Here is a 19662-nt window from a genome sequence, read left to right as displayed (position 1 = left end):
AGGCAGGAACTCAAGGAGGGACCTGCAGTGCAACCACAGAGGAATGATGCTCACCTTCCCACATCACTCGACAATCAAGACGACCACGCCCCGCACCGATATGGACACAGATATGCCGATCTGATCTCGGCAATTCCACAATGCTGATTTCCTCCTAGGCTGTGTCAAGTTGGTAATCACAGCTAACCAGGACATGCTCCTATTGATGACGTCTGCAAGACTGAGTCAAGAAAAGAGGCACAGCCAGCAGGGACTGCGCCCAGTGGGCAGTGTGTGAAGGGCGGGATCCTCCCATGCAGAGCTTTGGAGACCAGAGATTAAGCAGCACGTCCTCACCCGCCAGAAGGAACTGACTGGGATACCAGGTGCCATGAGTAAAGGTCAGACACCAAAGGAGTCCCTGCTGGCACTCCTGGGGGGTGGCTGTCCCCACTGTGCCTCGCTCAGTGGGAAGAGCTCTGGCAGGGAGTTCAAAAGACAGACGGCACCGGTCAGACAGGCAGAACAGCGCCTCCCTCTCACAGGAAACCAACCCACAGACAGATCCCAACACTTCCTGATGGCCGTACATCGAAGGTTCTAGAAGCAGGGCACGTCTGTGCGTCTGTCGTATTCCCCTCAAACATTTACTTATTCATTCATTCATCTCTCTCTCTTTCTCTCTCTCTCTGTGTGTGTGTGTGTGTGTGTGTGTGTGTGTGTGTGTACATGTACATGTGCACATATATGCAATGCAGTTGTCTGTGGAGGCCAGATGCGGGCAAACAATCTCCTGGAGCAAGGATTACGGGGACTATGAGCTCCCTGACACGGGTGTGGGAATTTAACCCTAGTCCCCACAGAAGTATCCAGTGTTCTTAATGTCTGAGCCATCGCTCCAGCTACACGGACTTTATGTCAATACATGTGTGTGCCATACTCAAGTGTGTTGTATGCACTTCTACAAAGACCTACATGTAAACAGTCTGTTTGTAGGGCCTAAACTCGGCTATCAGTGAGCTCAGGTGTCCAGGCTGTTTCTGGTTCTCAGGAATAGAGTCAGGCAGTTCATGACTCACGGTGTAGAGATGGTGCCTTCTGTCATTCAGCATTGGTGGCTCTTCAGAGGACCCTGACCCACAGCTCCCACATGGGCTGCTCACTCACAATCTTCTGTAGCTCTACTTCCAGAGGGGATCTGATGCCCTCTTCTGGTCTCCAGGGGAACTGCATGCATAGGGTACTCAGACATAGGCAAAACACTCATATATAAAATAAAAGCAAATACTTATTGAAAGGGGGGGTCCACTGAAATTTCTTCCATATGGCCCTTTGGCCCTTGAAACTTCTACTCTGTTCTCATGAGGTAAGCACTGTGGCTGCTGGAGGGCTGTGGTGATGGGGCCCACTAGGCACAGCTTTAGCTGGGGTTCTCCTGTGCACTCATTTTAAGTCTCCTGGCCACAAGTACACAGCTTCTTTAAATGCATTTGCATTTTAAAGACTCAGCTCTTTACTACCATGTGCTGACGTAAAGTGTGTCTGTAAAGAAATGGGACTCTTTAGTGTCACATCAGAATCCCCACACAGACTGTACCCTCAGGCTCTGCACTGTGGGTCCTACCTGCAGATTCATTCAAACTCATACTCATGCATTCTAAAGTGTACCTGTGCACACTTTTCTCCTTAACAGTGCAGTAAGGCAAGCGTTTAGTAAGCATTTGCATGGTGTACTATAACTATGCTGGAGACAAAAGTGCATGGAGAATGTGTGAAAAGGTCGCATGTAAATCCCATGCCAGTTTACAGAAGGGACTCGAGCTTGCATTGATCTTGCTAAGGTAGGGGATCCAGGAACAGACCTTGCTCACATGGCCTGAGAAAGGACATTGCACCTGTCCAAGCAAGACACTGCTAAACAGGAGTCTCTGGATCTAGACATTTTGTATCTCTTTAGAGCTGCCTTCAGAAACAGGTTTGAATACCAGATACTCTAAGAAGGGATCCAGGATCAACAGCTTCCCTTCAACACACAATGACTCCCCTTGATAGTTTAATAAATTTGCACAGTAGGACTAGGCCAGGAATTCTACTTTCAAACATGAAACACAAGGTTCTCATGAAGGACATTGTCACAAGTATGAGCAAGAGTTCAAGAAATGCTTTCAAAATAAGAGTCTATGAAATGTTTGCATATCCACTTAAATAACTGGACATTTACTTGGCTCTTAGGAATCAAGCCAGGCAATTCATGACTAAATACTAAAAAAAAAAGTCATGTTACTAAACAATCACATTATATTAACTATGAAAGTACTCACAAAGTATGAAAACACAGAACCACACACACATATGTATATGTATATGTGTGTGTGTGTATATATATATATATATATAGCCACACAATTTTGATTGTTAATGCTGAGCAAGATGAAAAATGTATCAATCTGTATTTCTTAAAGAAAAAAAGCTAGAAAAATACAACGACAGTTTATTAAAATACAGACTGTCCCTAACACTTTAAAAATAATCAAGAGGCTAGAGATGGCTCAGAGGTTACAAGGACATGCACTGCTCTAAAAGGACACAGTTGAACTGCCAGTCCCCATGTGAGGTGGCACCTATCCTCCTGGAACTGTACTTCAGGGAGATCTAATGCTTCTAGCTTCCAAAAGTACTAGCCTTCATGTGCACATGTGCATGCATACACACACACATAGGCATATACACTCAACCATAGGTACACACACATACACACACACACACACACTCACAGAGGCATGCACATACACACACACTCACAGAGGCATGCACATACTCACACACACACACTCACTCACACAGGCACACACACATACTCACACACACATAGGTATTCACATACTCACACACACACTTTCACACAGGCATGCACACATACACACACACTCACACAGGCACGTACACATACTCACACACACATACACTCACATAGGCACACACACTTACACAGGCACGCACACATACTCACACACACACATACACTCACACAGGCACACACACATAGGCACACACACAGAGACACACACACACTCACACAGGTATACATACACTCATACATAGACACACACATACAATCACATACATACACACACATACACTCACACAGGCACGCACACATACACAGGCACACACACATATACATGCACACACACACACACTCACACAGGGACACATACACTCACACACAGACACACCCCATTTTGTACCCTGCTTCCATCTCGTAAACGACCCTGGGAGAAGATAGTCTCTCCATGTTCTGTTTTCCTCAATCTTATTTTTTCCTGCATGAACTTGAGGGAACAGAGGAACTGCAGTAACCTGACATCGCTCCCTACAGGTAGGCCCAGAGTCCCTTGTTTGAAAGACAAGAAGGCTACCAAATGGTCCTGACCACAGGGGCTAGATCACTTTTTCCTGTTATTTTATCGGTTGCTGTGACAAACGCCATGCCCAAGCCAACCTATAAAGGAAGCACTTAACTGGGCTTGTGGTTCCAGAGGGTGAGAGTCCATGGTGGTAGATCAAAGGCAGAGTGGCAGGGATGTGAGCTCCCAGCACGCAGGAGCCTAGAGCTACCTAGGAAAGACACCGGCCTTTTGAAATCTCAAAGTCCTCTTCCAGAGACACACTTCGTCCAACAAGGCCATGTCTTCTAATCTTTGCAAAATAGCTCTTCTAAATGGGGACAAATATTGCGGCATATGAGCTTACAGGGGTCACTCACCTCCCAGTCACCACAGAGCAGAGTGACATTTTCAGAAAAGGAGGAGAAAGGAGACCTCTATTCCTAAGCTCACGAGCCTGAGCACAGAGGAAAAGTTTCAGGACACTGAGGTGGAGACTCCCTAGCCACCAGCTTAAGGAATCAAGTGTGAGCATTCCACTATGCTCCACAAACGAAATCATCAGGGCGACCTCACATTTCAGCATGGTGAAGCAAGCCTGTGATCCCAACACTTAGGGAGCCGAGACAAGAAGACTAAAGTGAGTTAAGGGCTTGCCTGGGCTGTTGTAAGTTCCAGGCCAACTGGGGCTACACAGCCATTTCTAAAACATATTTTATCTGTGCACAATACCCAGGGCTTGGAGAGCTGAGCTGCTGCTCAGTGGTAGGGCACCTGCTTAACAAGTACAAGGCCCTGGGTTCAATTCCCAGTGCTTCCTCCCAGCAGCAGAGTCAAGCAGAAAGGCCAAGCCTTGCAGGGGCAGCTCAGTGGGCAAAGGCGCTTGCACTGAGGTGTTCAAGTCTCAAGGAGAACTGATTCCATGATGGTGCCCTCTGACTTCCTCACATATGCCATAGCATGAGGCCCTGGCCCCCACATCACGCATGTATGCACATGAGTTCCAGTATGCTCGCACACACACAAAACAGTAAAAATTACAGAACCGCAAGGCCCAGTACCTTCTGTACAGGGAACCAGAGTTGGAGGGCTGTTTTACAGTGCTCAGACGTAAGGGCCACTGCATGAAGGAGAAGGGATGACTGCAGATGGCTTCTGTATGACACTGTAATACCACGATGCTATAACACCACCAAAACCAAGGGAAAGCGACCAAACAGAAAGGAGAGAACCAAACCATCCCATGCCTGGGAAACACCGCACAAGCAGAAACCCCATCATCCATCTGGGGTTGCTTGAGGCTGACTTCTGATCAATGGAGGTGCACGCAGTCAGAGGGCAGAGATTATGAAGCTCCCAAGCGGTTTATGTGAAAACTATTGGTAAGACAACGGGTGCTTCTTGCAGTGAGAGCAGCCACCTTCATTCAGATGTCTCTGCAACCTCTTCATTTTCCCACAAGTCCTCATGCCCCTGAACAAGATGAAAGACGCAGAGAAGTGGGGCCCTACCCAGCTAGGGCATGGTCTGGGTTTAGAGAGGGGCAGCCTGGGCTCATGTGGAGAAATCCCAGGAAGTGATCAGCCCTCGTGGATCATCCCTTTCTGTGACCTGAAGTTGTCACCAGGACACACAAAGTTCCCGGGCCAATGGCATTCCAGTACATATACAGTGCCCCTGAGCAGAAAACAGAGGCATGGTAGTCAGAAGTTCACTTAAAAAGCTGAGGAAGGTACCATACCTCTAACCGCTGGATCCGTCCCTTGAAAAACATGAAGAGGGAAGAGTTTGGGTAAGCAGACTCTTTTCTGAGAAGAATTGCCTTAGCTTCATCCAGGCCCCCTTTGTTGTCGCTGCCGTCCAAGGCAAAGAACGGGCGGACCACAGTGTGGTACCACAGCAGGGCTAATCTGCGGGGAGACAGAAAGAGGGGGGTCCTTGAGCAAGACTTCACAGATTCTGTTTTCAAAATAAAAATTAGTACATGCTCTTCCAAAACTGGCTTTTCCCAATATCGCTATGTGATATTCCAAAAAGTACAATCCGAGTGCTTCCCCATTTTTACTTCTGCCTTTATCTGGGAAACTGATACGTTATAGCACGAGATGTCAATCAACAGTCCCCTGTTCTGTGACTCGAGAAGTACATGATTTTCTGAAGCTTCCAGCAGTACTGTTACCAACAGAAGTATCTGGAGTCTATCCTCACACACCCTGCGCCCAGAATGGAGATGGTCACCATCATTTTATTGTTTCTTTATAATAAAAGCTTTTACATTTTTGTGGCTCCTGCTGTGTGTATAAAATTCAAGGTACAAGCAGCAGACACCTTTAATCCCAGCACGAGGAGGCAAAGACAGGCAGACTTCTGTGTGTTGCAGACAGTCTGGTCTACTTAGCAAGGACTACAGCGTCAGAGACTGACTACAACAGCAGCATTCTGGTGTAAGTCACAGAGTGTGGACTTCAATGGAGGATCCACAATCACATATTACATACACTCATTAAAATACCTACGAGGGACAGATTAAAGGCCTTTCCCAGCCTTTGAAGATGTTAAACACTATAAAAAATTATTTAAAAGTATCCAAGTTCAAGTTAGGTAAGCTGAATAAACTCGGCAAACAGCAGAATCACGACTGAGATCTGCTTTAGTAAACACACACAGGCCTAACCCGCACATTGGCTATCTCCATGTGGACACTGCAGCTACTGTACCAGGAAAGCTAACGTCTTTATGGAGAACACACTAATCTGCAGAACTGATTCCAATCCCTTGTTTTTGGGATAAACATAAAACAATACTAAGCCATAAGCAAGAAATATCCACAAGTTACAAACTTGTTAATAATACTAATTAGTAAAGGCCACCGGTTGTACACCTTAGAGACTGTGAGGGGCACAGCTGTCTCCGTGATTGTTACATGACTTCCAGCCCTTCAGCGCTAACATCCATAGACCTGTCTCTTACCGAGGTCTTGTGTGACATCATAGAGTAGGGAGGAATTTTTACCAAGACTGTGTCTTGTCAAACGGGACCAACACCTGGTCAGACCGCTCAAAATGAGAACGGTAGTCGTTTTCCAGATGAAAATGTTAAACATTTCTTTCTTTCTATGTGGACGGGTGTGTTCTGTCTGCATGCATCAAAATTTACTGCACTGTGCAATGCCCATGGAGACCAGCATCAGATCCTCCGGACCTGGGGACACACGAGGTTGTGAGCTGGTGCTGGGAACTAAACCTGTGTCCTCTGTAAGAGCACCAGGTGTGGGGCTGGGGATTTAGCTCAGTGGTAGAGCGCTTACCTAGCAAGCGCAAGGCCCTGGGTTCGGTCCCCAGCTCCGAAAAAAAGAAAAAAAAAAAAAAAAAAAAAGAGCACCAGGTGCCCTTAACTGCTGAACCGTGTCTCCAGGTCCCGGATTGACTATTTAAAACCATGTCCTTTTTTTAAAGAAAACATTTTAAATCATTTTTATTTTAATATGACTCAATTTATAGGGATACTAGGAGATATCTAAACTATATATACTATAACACACACACACACACACACACACACACACACACACACTATACCAAGTAACTAGAATCAGCAAGGAAGATTCAAATTTTGCATTCTTTGTAAGAACAAAAATTTCAGAACTACACAAAATTTGACCTCAAATCAATTAAAATCAGAAATGTAGATCTGAAAGACTGTGGGAAAGGTGAAAAACTTACAGTCACTGGACATTGGCAATGGGTTAGCTCACAGTTTAAAACACTGGGCTTGGGGCTGGCCAGGGAAATGGCTCACTGGGTAAGTACTGACTCCCCAAGAATGAGGTTGTATGTTCAAGCCCCAGAATCCACGTAAGAATATGGACCTGGTAGCACCTGTTTAGAACTTCAGTGCTGGGGGTGCCTAGACTACAGGTCAGCTCTGAGCCAACGAGAGATGCTTGTCTCAAGGAACCTCTCTCTAAGGATGGCACCCGAGGTTGTCCTTTGGTCTCCACATACAGGTGCATGTGTACACATGCATGCACATGCACACGCACGCACACACACACACACACATAACAATGTAAGGAACTAACAAATACAGGATCAGGACAGAATGATCTGTCACCAGCAGCCGAGATCAGGCTCCTTGAACTGCATGGCGGGCACAGCATCATTATCAACCAAGCAGCGTTCCCTTGAAGTCACTTTTACAGTCTACAGTGCTGTCTACCTATTTCCAATACTACAGTATCTACCAAAGCATTGCAATATAGCTACTCACGTAGCTAAAGGGGCCTTCATGTCCTTACTTTCGCTCGCATACGTCAGTGAAGAAAGGCCCTGTAGGCGGTCTCCAGGAAAGCCCAGCAGGTTGATGATTTTGAGCAGGTTTGGGGGCACCATGGATATGCAAAGGTGAAAAAGGCCATATCCAAAGCTCACAGCACCTTTCAGTCTGCTTAGGGCCTCCTCAGTCACCCCTTCCGCCACAATGTGGTTATCATTCGCAGCATCAGAAGACAAGGGCTCTTCTGTCAGCGTCTTCTGATGCAGCTCCTGAAGGGCGTTGATGTCCACATAGCATTTATTGTAAATCTTCCAGGCCTTCCTAAGGATCCACCCACCTTTTATGTAGGCTGTGAAGAGAAGGGGAGAGAGGGATTCAAAACGCAGCAATAGCTTTGCATTCACACCACAGTACAGGACGGCTGGCAAGAAGCTGCAAAGAAGAAAAGAGCAGACAAGAGCGTGCAAACGTACTGCTATTGGCTATCGCTGAGCTTCACCTGCTCCTCGGAACCAACCACATGCTTCCTAGCTCCAGGCAGGGTCCTGAGCATGGCCACAGGTAAGAACTGTGCGGGGCTCTGCTACTGCTGATGGTGCAAACTCTTCAAGAGGGAGGGAGGGAGGGAGGGAAGAAATATATAGGGAAGGAAGAGAAAAGAGGAGAGAGAAGAGGGGAGGGGAGGGGAGGGAAGGCAGGGGAGGGGAGGAAGGGCTCCTGCCCTGAGCCTGAGGACCTGGGTCTGATCCCAGCGACCCACTTGGTGGGAAGGAGTGCTGAATCCTACATGCTCTCCTTTACATGCTCTCCTTTACATGCTCTCCTTTACATGCTCTCCTTTACATGCTCTCCTTTGATCCCACAGGCACTGGGCCATGCATTTCCCCACTCCTTGCATGAACCAAATGAATAAACGTAATGACAAACACAATATCCAAGGCCTGGCTAAATGTCACATTATGGAACTAATGCTTGCAACGCCTTGTTCCACTTAACAGCACTTATTGCAGGGATATGCTCTCTCACTCAGACGCAAATCCTGAGCTTAGGGGTGGAATCCTCTGCTTTATTTCCTCAGCATTCCCCCCACCCCATGTAACAAGTAAAATCCTTCCTCCTTCCTCCCTCCATCCTCATCTGGAAATTGAGAAAGGAACACACAGCTCTGTTTTACCTCGCATTTTCCTTATCAAAGGGAACAGAATCTTGATTTACGACGTGGAGACAGCAGGGAAGAGGGAACAGGTGTGTGACAAAGCCAGGGCAGAGGCAGAGTACAGTGGGAGACACTTCGAGCCATGGGTTCAAGTCCAGTCAAGAGAAAAGCCGACCAGCTACAGAAACTTGGGAGGGAGGGGACAGGCTCAGAAAGATGAATTGGAATGATCTAGATCAGCAAAGGAGCAGGAGAGAAGCAGGAGCAATGGCAGCCAATGAACATCTATCCGTTCCCATCCACACAGAACTCAGTCAACAAAGCAAAGGTTACGTGTGCACATAGCATGGCCTTCTGCCAGGTCCTCTGAACGGTCAGCTATATAGCATTCAGCCACTGTGAAGTCTTTGGGCCAGAGGAGAAGACAGAAAGAGCAGGAAACCACAGAGCATTTGTCCTACCCTATGAGGGCCAAGCATCAATCAGCAGGGAAATAGGGAGGGGCCTCAGGATATCCCACCACACACAGGAGTGGGAATCCTGAGAAAACAAAAGCACCCATCTTTCATGGCGAGAGCATCTGCCTTAGGCCTCACCTAGTCATGTGTCCTAAGGAGGCCGGGGAGCCCCTCAATGAAGGGTCAGTCACAGTCACCCTCATCCTTCTTGAGACCCAGGTAACAGAGTTTGAAGAAAATATGGAAAAGTGTGTGCATATGCGCACATGTGCATGCATTTATGTGCATATCTAGTGTCTACATGGTTGTGTGGGGTGTGAGCAGGTATGCATTCATGAAGGCCAGGCGACACCCTTGGTATTGTTTCTCAGGACTGTTGTCTACCTCCTTGGAAAGAGTCTGGAGCTCACTGAGTAGATGAGACTGGGTGGCCAGTGGGCCTCAGAAGTCTACCCATTCTACCTTCCCATCACAGCTGGGAGGAAGGAACATTATCACAGCCTATCACAGCCCCCATGCCCAGATGCCCAGTGTTATATGAGGGTTCTGGGGGATAGAACTTCAGTCCTCAAGCTTGTACGGCAAGCACTTTACCCTGACTTATATTCCTGGCCCCACAATAGGCAACTTAGTTGTCACCAGCCAGCCCACCTCCCCCGGTGAATTCACACTCAGACAGGAGACTTCTAATAGACTCACTGTTCCACTGGCAACTTATTTCCTGAGTGGCATCCTCCTCCTCTGTTCCTCTCTTTCATTCACAGAATGCACGCTGACCCATGCTGGGCAGCGGCACCAATCATGCATCAGAGACAGACAGGAAATGGACCAATTTGCGGTTGTTGTTTTGTTTCATTTGTTTTGGTTTTGAGCAGCCTTGTGCTATGGCCCTGACCTAGCTTCTACCTGAGCCTCCAAAATGCTGGATTAGAGGCTAGCACAGAGCCCTGATCCCCATCTGCCTCATTCTTTATAACCACAGAGGGACAGGACCAGAGACCCTTGCCTGGCCTTCCCCTTGTGTCAGAACCTCCTGTGCCTGGTGTTACCTCTGTAACCCTGTCTGCTGGTCCCAGGCTTCCTGAGGACTCACCTACTCACCCCCATCCCTACCCCTACCCCAGTCACCATGAATTTCCTCAGGCTAAACCCCACCCTCCTTCATCTCTGGCCATCAGTACCTGTCATCCCAGAAGGCCAGACACCAAAGAAGAGCAGAACGCATGGGCAGGAGCACTATCAGTTCCTACCCAGTCTTATGTCTGACACGAAGGCAGCTTCAGAAATGAGCACGCAGATCGCGGGGTGGCAGCTGCTCACCTGGCCCCAAGAGGGTACCTACTGCTCACCCCCCAGGCCACCATGAGACCCACAAGGAAAGAGAAAGGCCTGGGGCATACCTGACTGGGCACGAGAGGAACCCAAAGGGGCTGAGGTGTTTCTAGACGGGGCAGTGTGAACTAGGGTACAAGCTTCCAAGCCTTTTCAAAGAACCTTGAGGAATGCCAGGAGGGGGCAGGTCTGACCTGCCACCCCTGACAGGGATTGGCTCTATCCTGGGGGTGACACAGGCCAGCTAAGTGTTTGAAGTGTACGTAGGTCAATGGGGCTAGTGACACTGGCCCCAGGGAGCATGTCAGGGAAGGTCTGAGAAACCTGTCCTGCGAGGCTACAAGGAGGTGGTGGCACAAGCAACCAGACTGAGCGACAGAGAAAATGTCACAGCAGAACTCAGTGACAAAGTAGGAAGATGTGGTTGCCTCCCTGGGAAGGAGAGAAAACCAGTTGAGCATTCGTAATGCTAAGAATACAGCAGTAGACATGGCTATGTGCTAACACCTCCCTGCGTCTGTTTGACCCTTCCCTTTTAATGAGTAATCTCCAGTCGTTATGAGGCAGGATCTCAGGGCTGGAGAGAAGCCCTGGTGACTAAGAATGAGTACTGCACTTTCAAAAGACAGCTCAGCACCAGCACCAGCACCGGCACCCGGCACCCGGCACCCGGCACCCAGCACCCGGCACCCGGTACCCCAGGCCTCACCGCACATCTAACTCCAGCCCTGGGGGACCTGGTACCCCTTCTGGTTCTGAGTGCACCTTCACTCAACATGTGCATAACCACACCCAGACACACAGAAATAAAAATAAAATAAAATTGGGTGGGGACGGGGCGGACAGAGAGAGGGGTACTCTTTTACTGCAGGGCTTGATCCTGAACTCCTGGGCTCACAGGGTGCTCCCGGTGAAGCCAGCCACCAAGTAGCTAGGATTTGTACATCAACACACATTTTCTTTTTACCTTTTTAAAAACTTTTTGAGACAGGCTCTCATTATCTGTAGCCCTAGTTGTCCTGGCATTAATCCAGATGGATCTGGACGTCACAGAGATCTGCCTGCCTCTGCCCCCAGAGTGCTGGAGTTAAAGGTGTGGCCATCATGCCTGACAAGAGGCATTTTCTTTTCTTTTCCTTCCTTCCCTCCCTCCCTCCCTCCCTCTCTCCCTCCTTCCCTCCCTTCCTTCATTCCTTCCTTCCTTAAATATTTACTTATTTGTTTTATGGATATGACTACACTGTAGCTGTCTTCAGACACACCAGAAGAGGGCACTGGATCCCATTACAGATGGTTGTGAGCCACCATGTGGTTGCTGGGAATTGAACTCAGGACCTGTGGTAGAGCAGTCAGCGCTCTTAACTGCTGAGCCATCTCTCCAGCTCAAGAAGCATTTTCTTAGTGGCTAACCTGAGTTCCTCACAAGAACTTGAGCATCAAAAAAAGAATGCCAAAACAACAGAAGATGAAGAACTCTCTCCTCCTGCCTGAAGTAGCCCCTCAGTATCATCATGCACAGTTTGATTGGCAGGCCTGGGGTGGGCGGGAACACTTCCTCTGTACTGCCTTACAGAAGAGCTTCATCTTGATCCCTCAACACATCAGAGCTGTCCTGTTAGGAACTGCTGAGGGGAGGAGACCAGAGGCTGGGGGTTGGGGGAGGGACTGGAGCAAACAGTGAAAACACATCATAAAAGATGAGTGTTTGCAAGTTCAAACGTTAGGCGTCAAAATAACAGTAAAATTTCCTTTCAACAGAAGCAGCATCAAAACAGAAATGGAAACAGAAGAAAGGAAGAAAAGGACTTCCGGTATATTTCACAGGAAAAATGTCCTTGTCATTTAGGGCTTGAGAGGAAATGTGTTTCTGAGTATGACTTTGTACATCCTGTCTAGCCAAGTGGCAGGTTCCTGCTGTCAGGATCCAAGAGACATCGCCAGATCAGAGACTGAGTCTCGCAGCCTGCTATGCAGACACATTTGAACTCATTTTAGCCAAAAATGAAAGAAGCAAAAGGCTGGAGAAAAGTTCTCTGGGCAGAACAATGACGCACAGGGTAAGTGCTTGTTAGACCAGTGACAGTGTAGTGCGCACCCCTCGTTAGACAGTGACAGTGTAGTGCGCAACCCTCATTAGACAGTGACAGTATAGTGCGCACCCCTCGTTAGACAGTGACAGTGTAGTGCACCCTTGGTCACTCTGACACCAGGCTCTCAAGCACAGTGCAGAGTCCCTTTTGATACAGTTGACACTGCAGGAGCTCAAAACAATTTCCCAAGAATCTGAAATCCAAAGCAGTTTTATTTCATTCTGAAGAATAGTATGTACAACCTGATGGGCACTAACAGCTCCTTCACATCAACAACATCAGCGATTTCTCTAAGAAAGACTGACTGTACAGCAGACTTCAGGACGAGACGACTCTGCTGTGCACACATTAAGCACCCAGGTTTCCATGTCGTAAGTAATAAATCAGCAATGACCCCCAAAAGCACTGCCACTGCGGGCTTAGTCTTCAAAGTCTAAGTAACAGAAAAAAGAAAAGAGGAACACTGATGTGCTCACGGACCAGCGAGTGTCACTACGAACTGTGTCCACTCACCACGGACCAGCGAGTGTCACTACAAACTGTGTCCACTCACCGCGGACCAGCGAGTGTCACTAAGAACCGTGTCCACTCACCACGGACCAGTGAGTGTCACTAAGAACTGTGTCCACTCACTGCAGACCAGCGAGTGTCACTACAAACTGTGTCCACTCACTGCGGACCAGCGAGTGTCACTACAAACTGTGTCCACTCACCCGACAATTCTTGTTTCACAAAGGACAGCACGGCCAAGTACACCTGGCAGTCGGCAATAATGATTTGCCTCTGAAGTCGATCGACCATGGAGGGGGTGGATTTCCGGGCATCAACCTGTGTTGAGAAGAGAATGTCATAAATCATATTCAAAGAGAGCACAGCCTCCAAATAGCTGCACGGGTAGCTCCACTGGGACAGAATTATTTCCCACAGGAACTGTGAAGCCTGGGAGCCACTCAAAGCCAAAACCAAGTCATACCAGAGGCTCGGGGTCCATGCTCCCCTCCCTCCACTCTGCCAATGATCTGTAGTCCTAGAGAACATTGTAATTTAACCTCATATTGTGAAGATCAAAATGGAATTTATGAAAAATATTTAAAAATCAAAGGAAAAAACCTAGTAAGGGATTCATCTTTTTTTAGATAATATAAATTTTTATTTAATGTAAAACGAAAGATATTCGTGTATATTACATTCCACACAGCAAATCCTGAAAGGCCATTTTACAGCCCTCTGTGCTCAGGGAACTGACAGCAGGGTGCATCCTTTACGGTGTCTAACTGATACGGGAGGATGAGAGAATCCTACATATCCATCAAGTCGTTGGAATACATCCTACAGCAAGAAACGACCGCTAAGTCAGAGATCACACCTGAAATTTAAGAGATGTAAGTAAAACAAGCAAGAAGTCAAGTTATATTTTCAATGCTGGCCTTCGTCACATGAGTGTTTCTAAACGGAATGGCAAAGTCACCGTGACACACACCTCACCGTGACACACACCTCATCGTGACAGTACGTGCCTCCAGAAGAGACTATCTGAAGCAACTGCACATATATAGCTGTACAGTGCTGTAAGACATGACATGTTCTAATACACGTCAACAGTGTCTATGGTAAATACAGCAGGACGACCATCTCCCCTCGTCTGACTAAACCTAACATAGCCCATCGTGATCTCTGTTGCTCCACGTCCAGTCCAGCAGTCACTGGGATAGGAAAAGCATCAGTCTGCACTCTCCTTTACCTCAGCAATAGCATCTCTGAGGCAGGGTTGTCAGGGCTGAGAGCGGGTAGTAGGAAGCACTTTACACGCCGTAAGGCTCATCTCAGGCGTCAGCACTGCACTGGTGGGAATGAGTGCAGATATCCGGGCATGGAGTGGGAAAACAGACTTTGTTACTGTGTAACAGCAAGTACAGTGCTTCTGCTGTCCAACTATGGGAACCTCCAGCAGACAACCGGGCAGGGCTAGCCTCAGGCAGGAGAGTACTGGAAGCAGGGAGATGGCATTTAGGAAGATCCAAAGATGAGAGACAAACAATGGTTCCGGGGGACGCTCAGCGGCAGAAGAGCTCGATATACAGGATGATGGGCTCAGCTCTACATCAAGAGCCCACGTAAAAGGCAAGTATGGTACTTCTCTCCTGTAATTCAGATATGGCCCCACTAATGTCTGCTCCACCACTCAGGACTCCCTGATCAGACAGAGGGAAAGCTGGGCCCTTCTACAATCAACTGTTAAGTCACAGGTGTAACATATGAAACCCCAGGTGTGACATATGAAGCTCCAGGTGTGACATATGAAATCACAGGTGTGACATATGAAACCACAGGTGTGACATGAAATCACAGGTGTGACATATGAAACCACAGGTGTGACATGAAATCACAGGTGTGACATATGAAACCACGGGTGTGACATATGAAAACACAGGGGTGACATATGAAAACAAAGATGTGACATATGAAATCACAGGAGTGACATATGAAAACACAGGTGTGACATATGAAAACAAAGGTGTGACATGAAAACACAGGTGTGACATATGAAAACACAGGTGTGACATATGAAAAAACAGGTTTGACATATGAAAACACAGGTGTGACATATGAAAACACAGGTGTGACATATGAAACCTAGGTAGTTTGAGCAGTACTGGGGGAGGAGACTGCTGCTCAAGAGCTTCATGCAAGTTGCACAGAATGGTGAAAGCAAGTTCTAAATATGTGTATTATGATCTTTTGTGTGTTTGTGCCCATGTGTGCTCATGTATGTGTAGAGGTCAGAAGACAATGCCAGGCATGGTTCCTCCTCAGACACGGTCCATCTTGTCTTGTTTTTTTTATTTAAACTTCATTTATATGTGTGCATGCATGCGTGCCTGCCTATGCATGTGTGTACACCATAGCACACGTGTAGAGGCCAGAGAAAAACTTGTGGCTACTTTTCTTCGTCTACCTTGAGGGCCCTGCCAGTTGAACCCAGGCTGTCAGACTTGGCAGCAAGTGCTTTTTCCCAGTGAGGCACCCACCACAACACCTGGCTTTTGAGACTGGTTAGGCTCGGGTGACTTCCCAGGCTGGGATTACAAACACTGGGGATTACACCACACCTGGCTTTCTATGTGGGTTCAAACTCAAGTGCTCGTTCAAACACACGAGCAAGTCACAGGTGAGCTCTCTCCCAGCCTGGATTGCGAGCTTCCTGAGACTCTGATTATTACCAAAGGCCAGCAATTCCTGGGGAAGCTGAGGTCATCAGCTGGATTCTGGGAACGTGCCAATGTGTGACTGCTCTGCTGGCTGCTGCCCTTGCCTGTTTGTCACACCCAGGAAACCTTCACCTCAAGAGCCTCCACCATAGAGCTGGGCTGCTTTCGTGTCTGTTGTTGAGATAAAGTAACCTACACAAAAGCAACTCCGGGAAAAGGCGCTTATTCAACTTTCAATTTCAGGTGCAGTCCTTCGAGGAGGGGAAATCAAGGAAACTATGTAGGACAGCTAGTCACACCACATGGGTCTAGAGCTAAGAGACACAAACGCTCCACACTGCACATTCGCTGTGTCTAACTTTCATCTGGCTCACTCCCATCTTGTATAGCTCAGCGGCCCCTGCGTAGGGAATAGTTCCACCTACAATGGGCTAGATATTTTTATGTATATTAAAAACCAAGACAATCCACCACAGACATGTCCATAGGCCAGTCTGATCTAGAGAATCCCTCAACTAAGGGTCTTCTTCTCCAGTGATCCTGGGTGGTGGCAAGCTGATATTTAAGACTATCACACACACTCTAAGAGTAGGCAGGAGCTGGCTACAATGACTGAAGGGCCTCTACAATTCGAAGAGACACAGTACTTAACTGGAAGGCGTGACAACTAGTGTTTATTTTCAGTCCTACCCTAGATTCCAAACCCAAGCCAGAGAACGATGTCCTACAGACAGGATGTGGTCCACAAGCCAATCCACTTACGTTCTTCTTAATTTTATTCTTTATCGTTTCGATCACTCCGGCCTCTTCACTTTCACACAGCTTCTCCGTAGTCTTTAAGTCATCACAGGCCAACTGCATTTTCTCCTCCTCGAATGTCATCATGGCGTTCTTACAGGGAACAGAGAAAGCACTGGTGAATCAGCAGGCATGGGAGCCTCAGGCTTGACCTCAAAATGCCAAACTAGCAAAACCACGTCAGTGATTCTCAGGTAAAGGGTCGCACTGTTACAGGACACTCTAGTCACTGAAAACCTATAGTCTTAGTAGAAAATAAGACCTTATGTCTCTGTTATTCCAGCATGAAAAATTATACGGTGGCGAATGTCCTTGTGTTTTATACTCTTTTTAAAGCTCAAACATAGAAATTCTCTATCATTTTTGATTGACCTATTAAATTTAATTTTTTTAACAGTGTCACTTTCAAAAGTTCACTCTATCCACTGATTGATTCCTGGCTTTAACTATTGAACCAAAAATACTAGTAAAAGAACAATTAGTTAATGCCAATGGGAAGTCAGCCTTTGCAGGGACAGGAACTCCTGTGGGTGTGTTTACCTGCAAGGAATGCACATGCATTAGCTACAGTCACTCCTCAATGTCCAGTCAGCACTTGTGACACACACCCAGTACAACAGTGGGCTGGCTGTTCCGTTTTTAAAAGTGCTCTCATGTAGCCCATGCTGGTCTTAAAGTCAATCTGCAGATAAGGATGACCTTGAACTTCTGCTTCTCCTGCCTTTACCAGGCACAAACACCCGAGAAAGAACTGAAGTCTGGGATGAACAGGCATCAGGGGCAGGACACCCAGCTCTCTGGAAGCCCTATTGGAACTGCTGGTGTCTCTGGTGTCTACATCTTTTCCTTCTCTCTTGGGCAGGCATGACAGTTAAGGTTCCTTTGGTATGACTCTAGTTGACTTTCCCATCCTTGCCAAATCAGACCTGTCACCTTTGCCCCAGCCATGCTCTCCTTCCTTTAAGCTGCTGAAATCTCAGCCTTGCTATGACCTCACTTCCATTCTTCCTCCCCACACCGTTCAGCCAAGACCCTCTGCCTTTGCCTCCATGCCCTCTCCCATAGTCCCGTGGGTGCTGTGATGCTAGTCTCAACTTCAAATTGATGAGCTCTAAAACCACATGGGAGACAGGCCTCTGAGCAGGTCTGTGGGGTATTATTTTGATGAAGTTAACTGGGCTGGAACCACCTGCTCCTTGTGGGTGGCTCCATCCCCTGCGCTGGGATCTTGTCTATGAAAAGGAGAGAGTGAGCTAAACAAAAGCACTCGTTATCCCCTGATACAGTCCCAACCATCTTGGACTCTAAGGTCAAACTGCCCCACAACAAACTCTTCCTTCAGTTGCTCCTGGCTTGTATTTTATCACAGCCACAGGAGAAGTAACCAAGACACAGACACACAGTACAATCCCCACCTAGGCCAACCTCCCCACAGGTACGGAGCTAGCCTGCCTGCAAAGCGGAGGCCTTAAAGCCTATGCTCCACAGGAGAAGACCAGTAGCTGTCGTGAAAACCCAGCATTGAGTGCTGGCCAAGAACCAGGCGGGCTGGCCACAACCGGCTGCCCTCTGTTCTCACTCCTGAATGTGAGCTTTCCCTCCCTTTAGTCTTGTCTCAGTACATTTTCTCCATTATGCAATTCTATGGTTTTTTAAAATGATGTATGAAAGTAGTTTATGTGACAAGCATTTCGGAGAAACAAAAGCATCCCCCTACACCGACCAGCTGACTGAGAAAACCACTGTAACTCACTTCGTCCACCCTCAAGTATTAGAATGCTTTAGCTCGGCTCACAAATTCATCCTCTAGGCTCTGAAAACCTTCCTTACTGAGGTTTTCTCGTCACAATAATCGTAATCTTTAAAGGCTTTCAATTAGATTTTTATTCCAAAAAAAGTCAAGTTGGAGAAACTATAACCCTCTAAAAAAAATCATATATACACGTTTTATTTTTTTTTCTTTTTTCTTTTTTTCGGAGCTGGGGACCGAACCCAGGGCCTCAAGCGCTCTACCACTGAGCTAAATCCCCAACCCCACACATTTTATTTTTATACTCGGGTGAGAACATTCATCTCCCAGATGCTAGTTACTGGGCAATAACTCCAGGTCGTCTTTAACAGCGTGTCTATGCAGCCGGCAGGCAGGCAGGCATCACTGTCGATTTGTTTTCGTGACAGCAACGTCTCTTTTGATATCAACTCACCAGAAAGCTGACGAAGCTCGCTCCAAAACTCATTAGTGGGCTATGATTTCTGTTAAGGAAACAAACAAAAATATTTCACTGGATCTTATTTTACAGGTGTTTTTAAAACAGGATGTGAGGTAAGCAGGCAGACAGAATTACACCAAGCTGACAAGCTGAGGTACGTCCTGGCTCTACCCCAGGAGAGAGTTCATCCTTCAAAAGTAAGTATGGAGCTGACAGTAAATATAGAGAAATATGTGGATTTGCTAGACCATGGGCAAAGAAAGGAGTGACCTGCTTCTTAAAGTGTCAAGCTGGATCCAAGCTCTACATATACAGGGGCGGGGTGGGGGTGCAGGCCTGCAGTGCCAGTGTAGGGGTGGGGGTGCAGGCCTGCAGTGCCAGTGTAGGGGTGGGGGTGCAGGCCTGCAGTGCCAGTGTGGGGGTGGGGTACAGGCCTGCAGTGCCAGTGTGGAGGTGGGGGGTGCAGGCCTGCAGTGCCAGTGTGGGGGTGGGGGGTGCAGGCCTGCAGTGCCAGTGTGGGAGTGGGGGTGCAGGACTGCAGTGCCAGTGTGGGGGTGGGGGTGCAGGCCTGCAGTGCCAGTGTGGGAGTGGGGGTGCAGGCCTGCAGTGCCAGTGTGGGGGTGGGGGTACAGGCCTGCAGTGCCAGTGTGGGGGTGGGGTGCAGGCCTGCAGTGCCAGTGTGGGAGTGGGGGTGCAGGCCTGCAGTGCCAGTGTGGGAGTGGGGGGTGCAGGCCTGCAGTGCCAGTGTGGGAGTGGGGGGTGCAGGCCT

General features: G+C 47.9%; 1 protein-coding gene across 5 annotated transcripts in view; it reads right to left on the bottom strand.

The window, feature by feature from the left end:
- Nucleotides 1–19662, bottom strand: part of Ttc39c (tetratricopeptide repeat domain 39C) — a 119339-nt gene that overhangs the window by 27276 nt on the left and 72401 nt on the right. For all 5 annotated transcript variants that reach the window (XR_015642459.1, XR_015642458.1, NM_001077231.1 and 2 more), the window contains 5 exon segments: nt 18888–18936; nt 16648–16776; nt 13390–13504; nt 7635–7989; nt 5107–5275 (listed from right to left, as the gene is read on the bottom strand). Coding sequence is in view for 3 of the 5 variants with exons in the window: in NM_001415714.1 (NP_001402643.1) it covers nt 5107–5275; nt 7635–7989; nt 13390–13504; nt 16648–16776; nt 18888–18936 (817 nt within the window). In the remaining 2 variants the exon portion in view is untranslated.

This window comes from Rattus norvegicus, chromosome 18 (genome assembly GCF_021556685.1).
Source record: "Rattus norvegicus strain SHRSP/BbbUtx chromosome 18, alternate assembly SHRSP_T2T, whole genome shotgun sequence".
Taxonomy (NCBI): Eukaryota; Metazoa; Chordata; class Mammalia; order Rodentia; family Muridae; genus Rattus; species Rattus norvegicus.
Note: the sequence above shows the minus strand (reverse complement) of the source record. Positions and strands in the feature narration are given on the sequence as shown.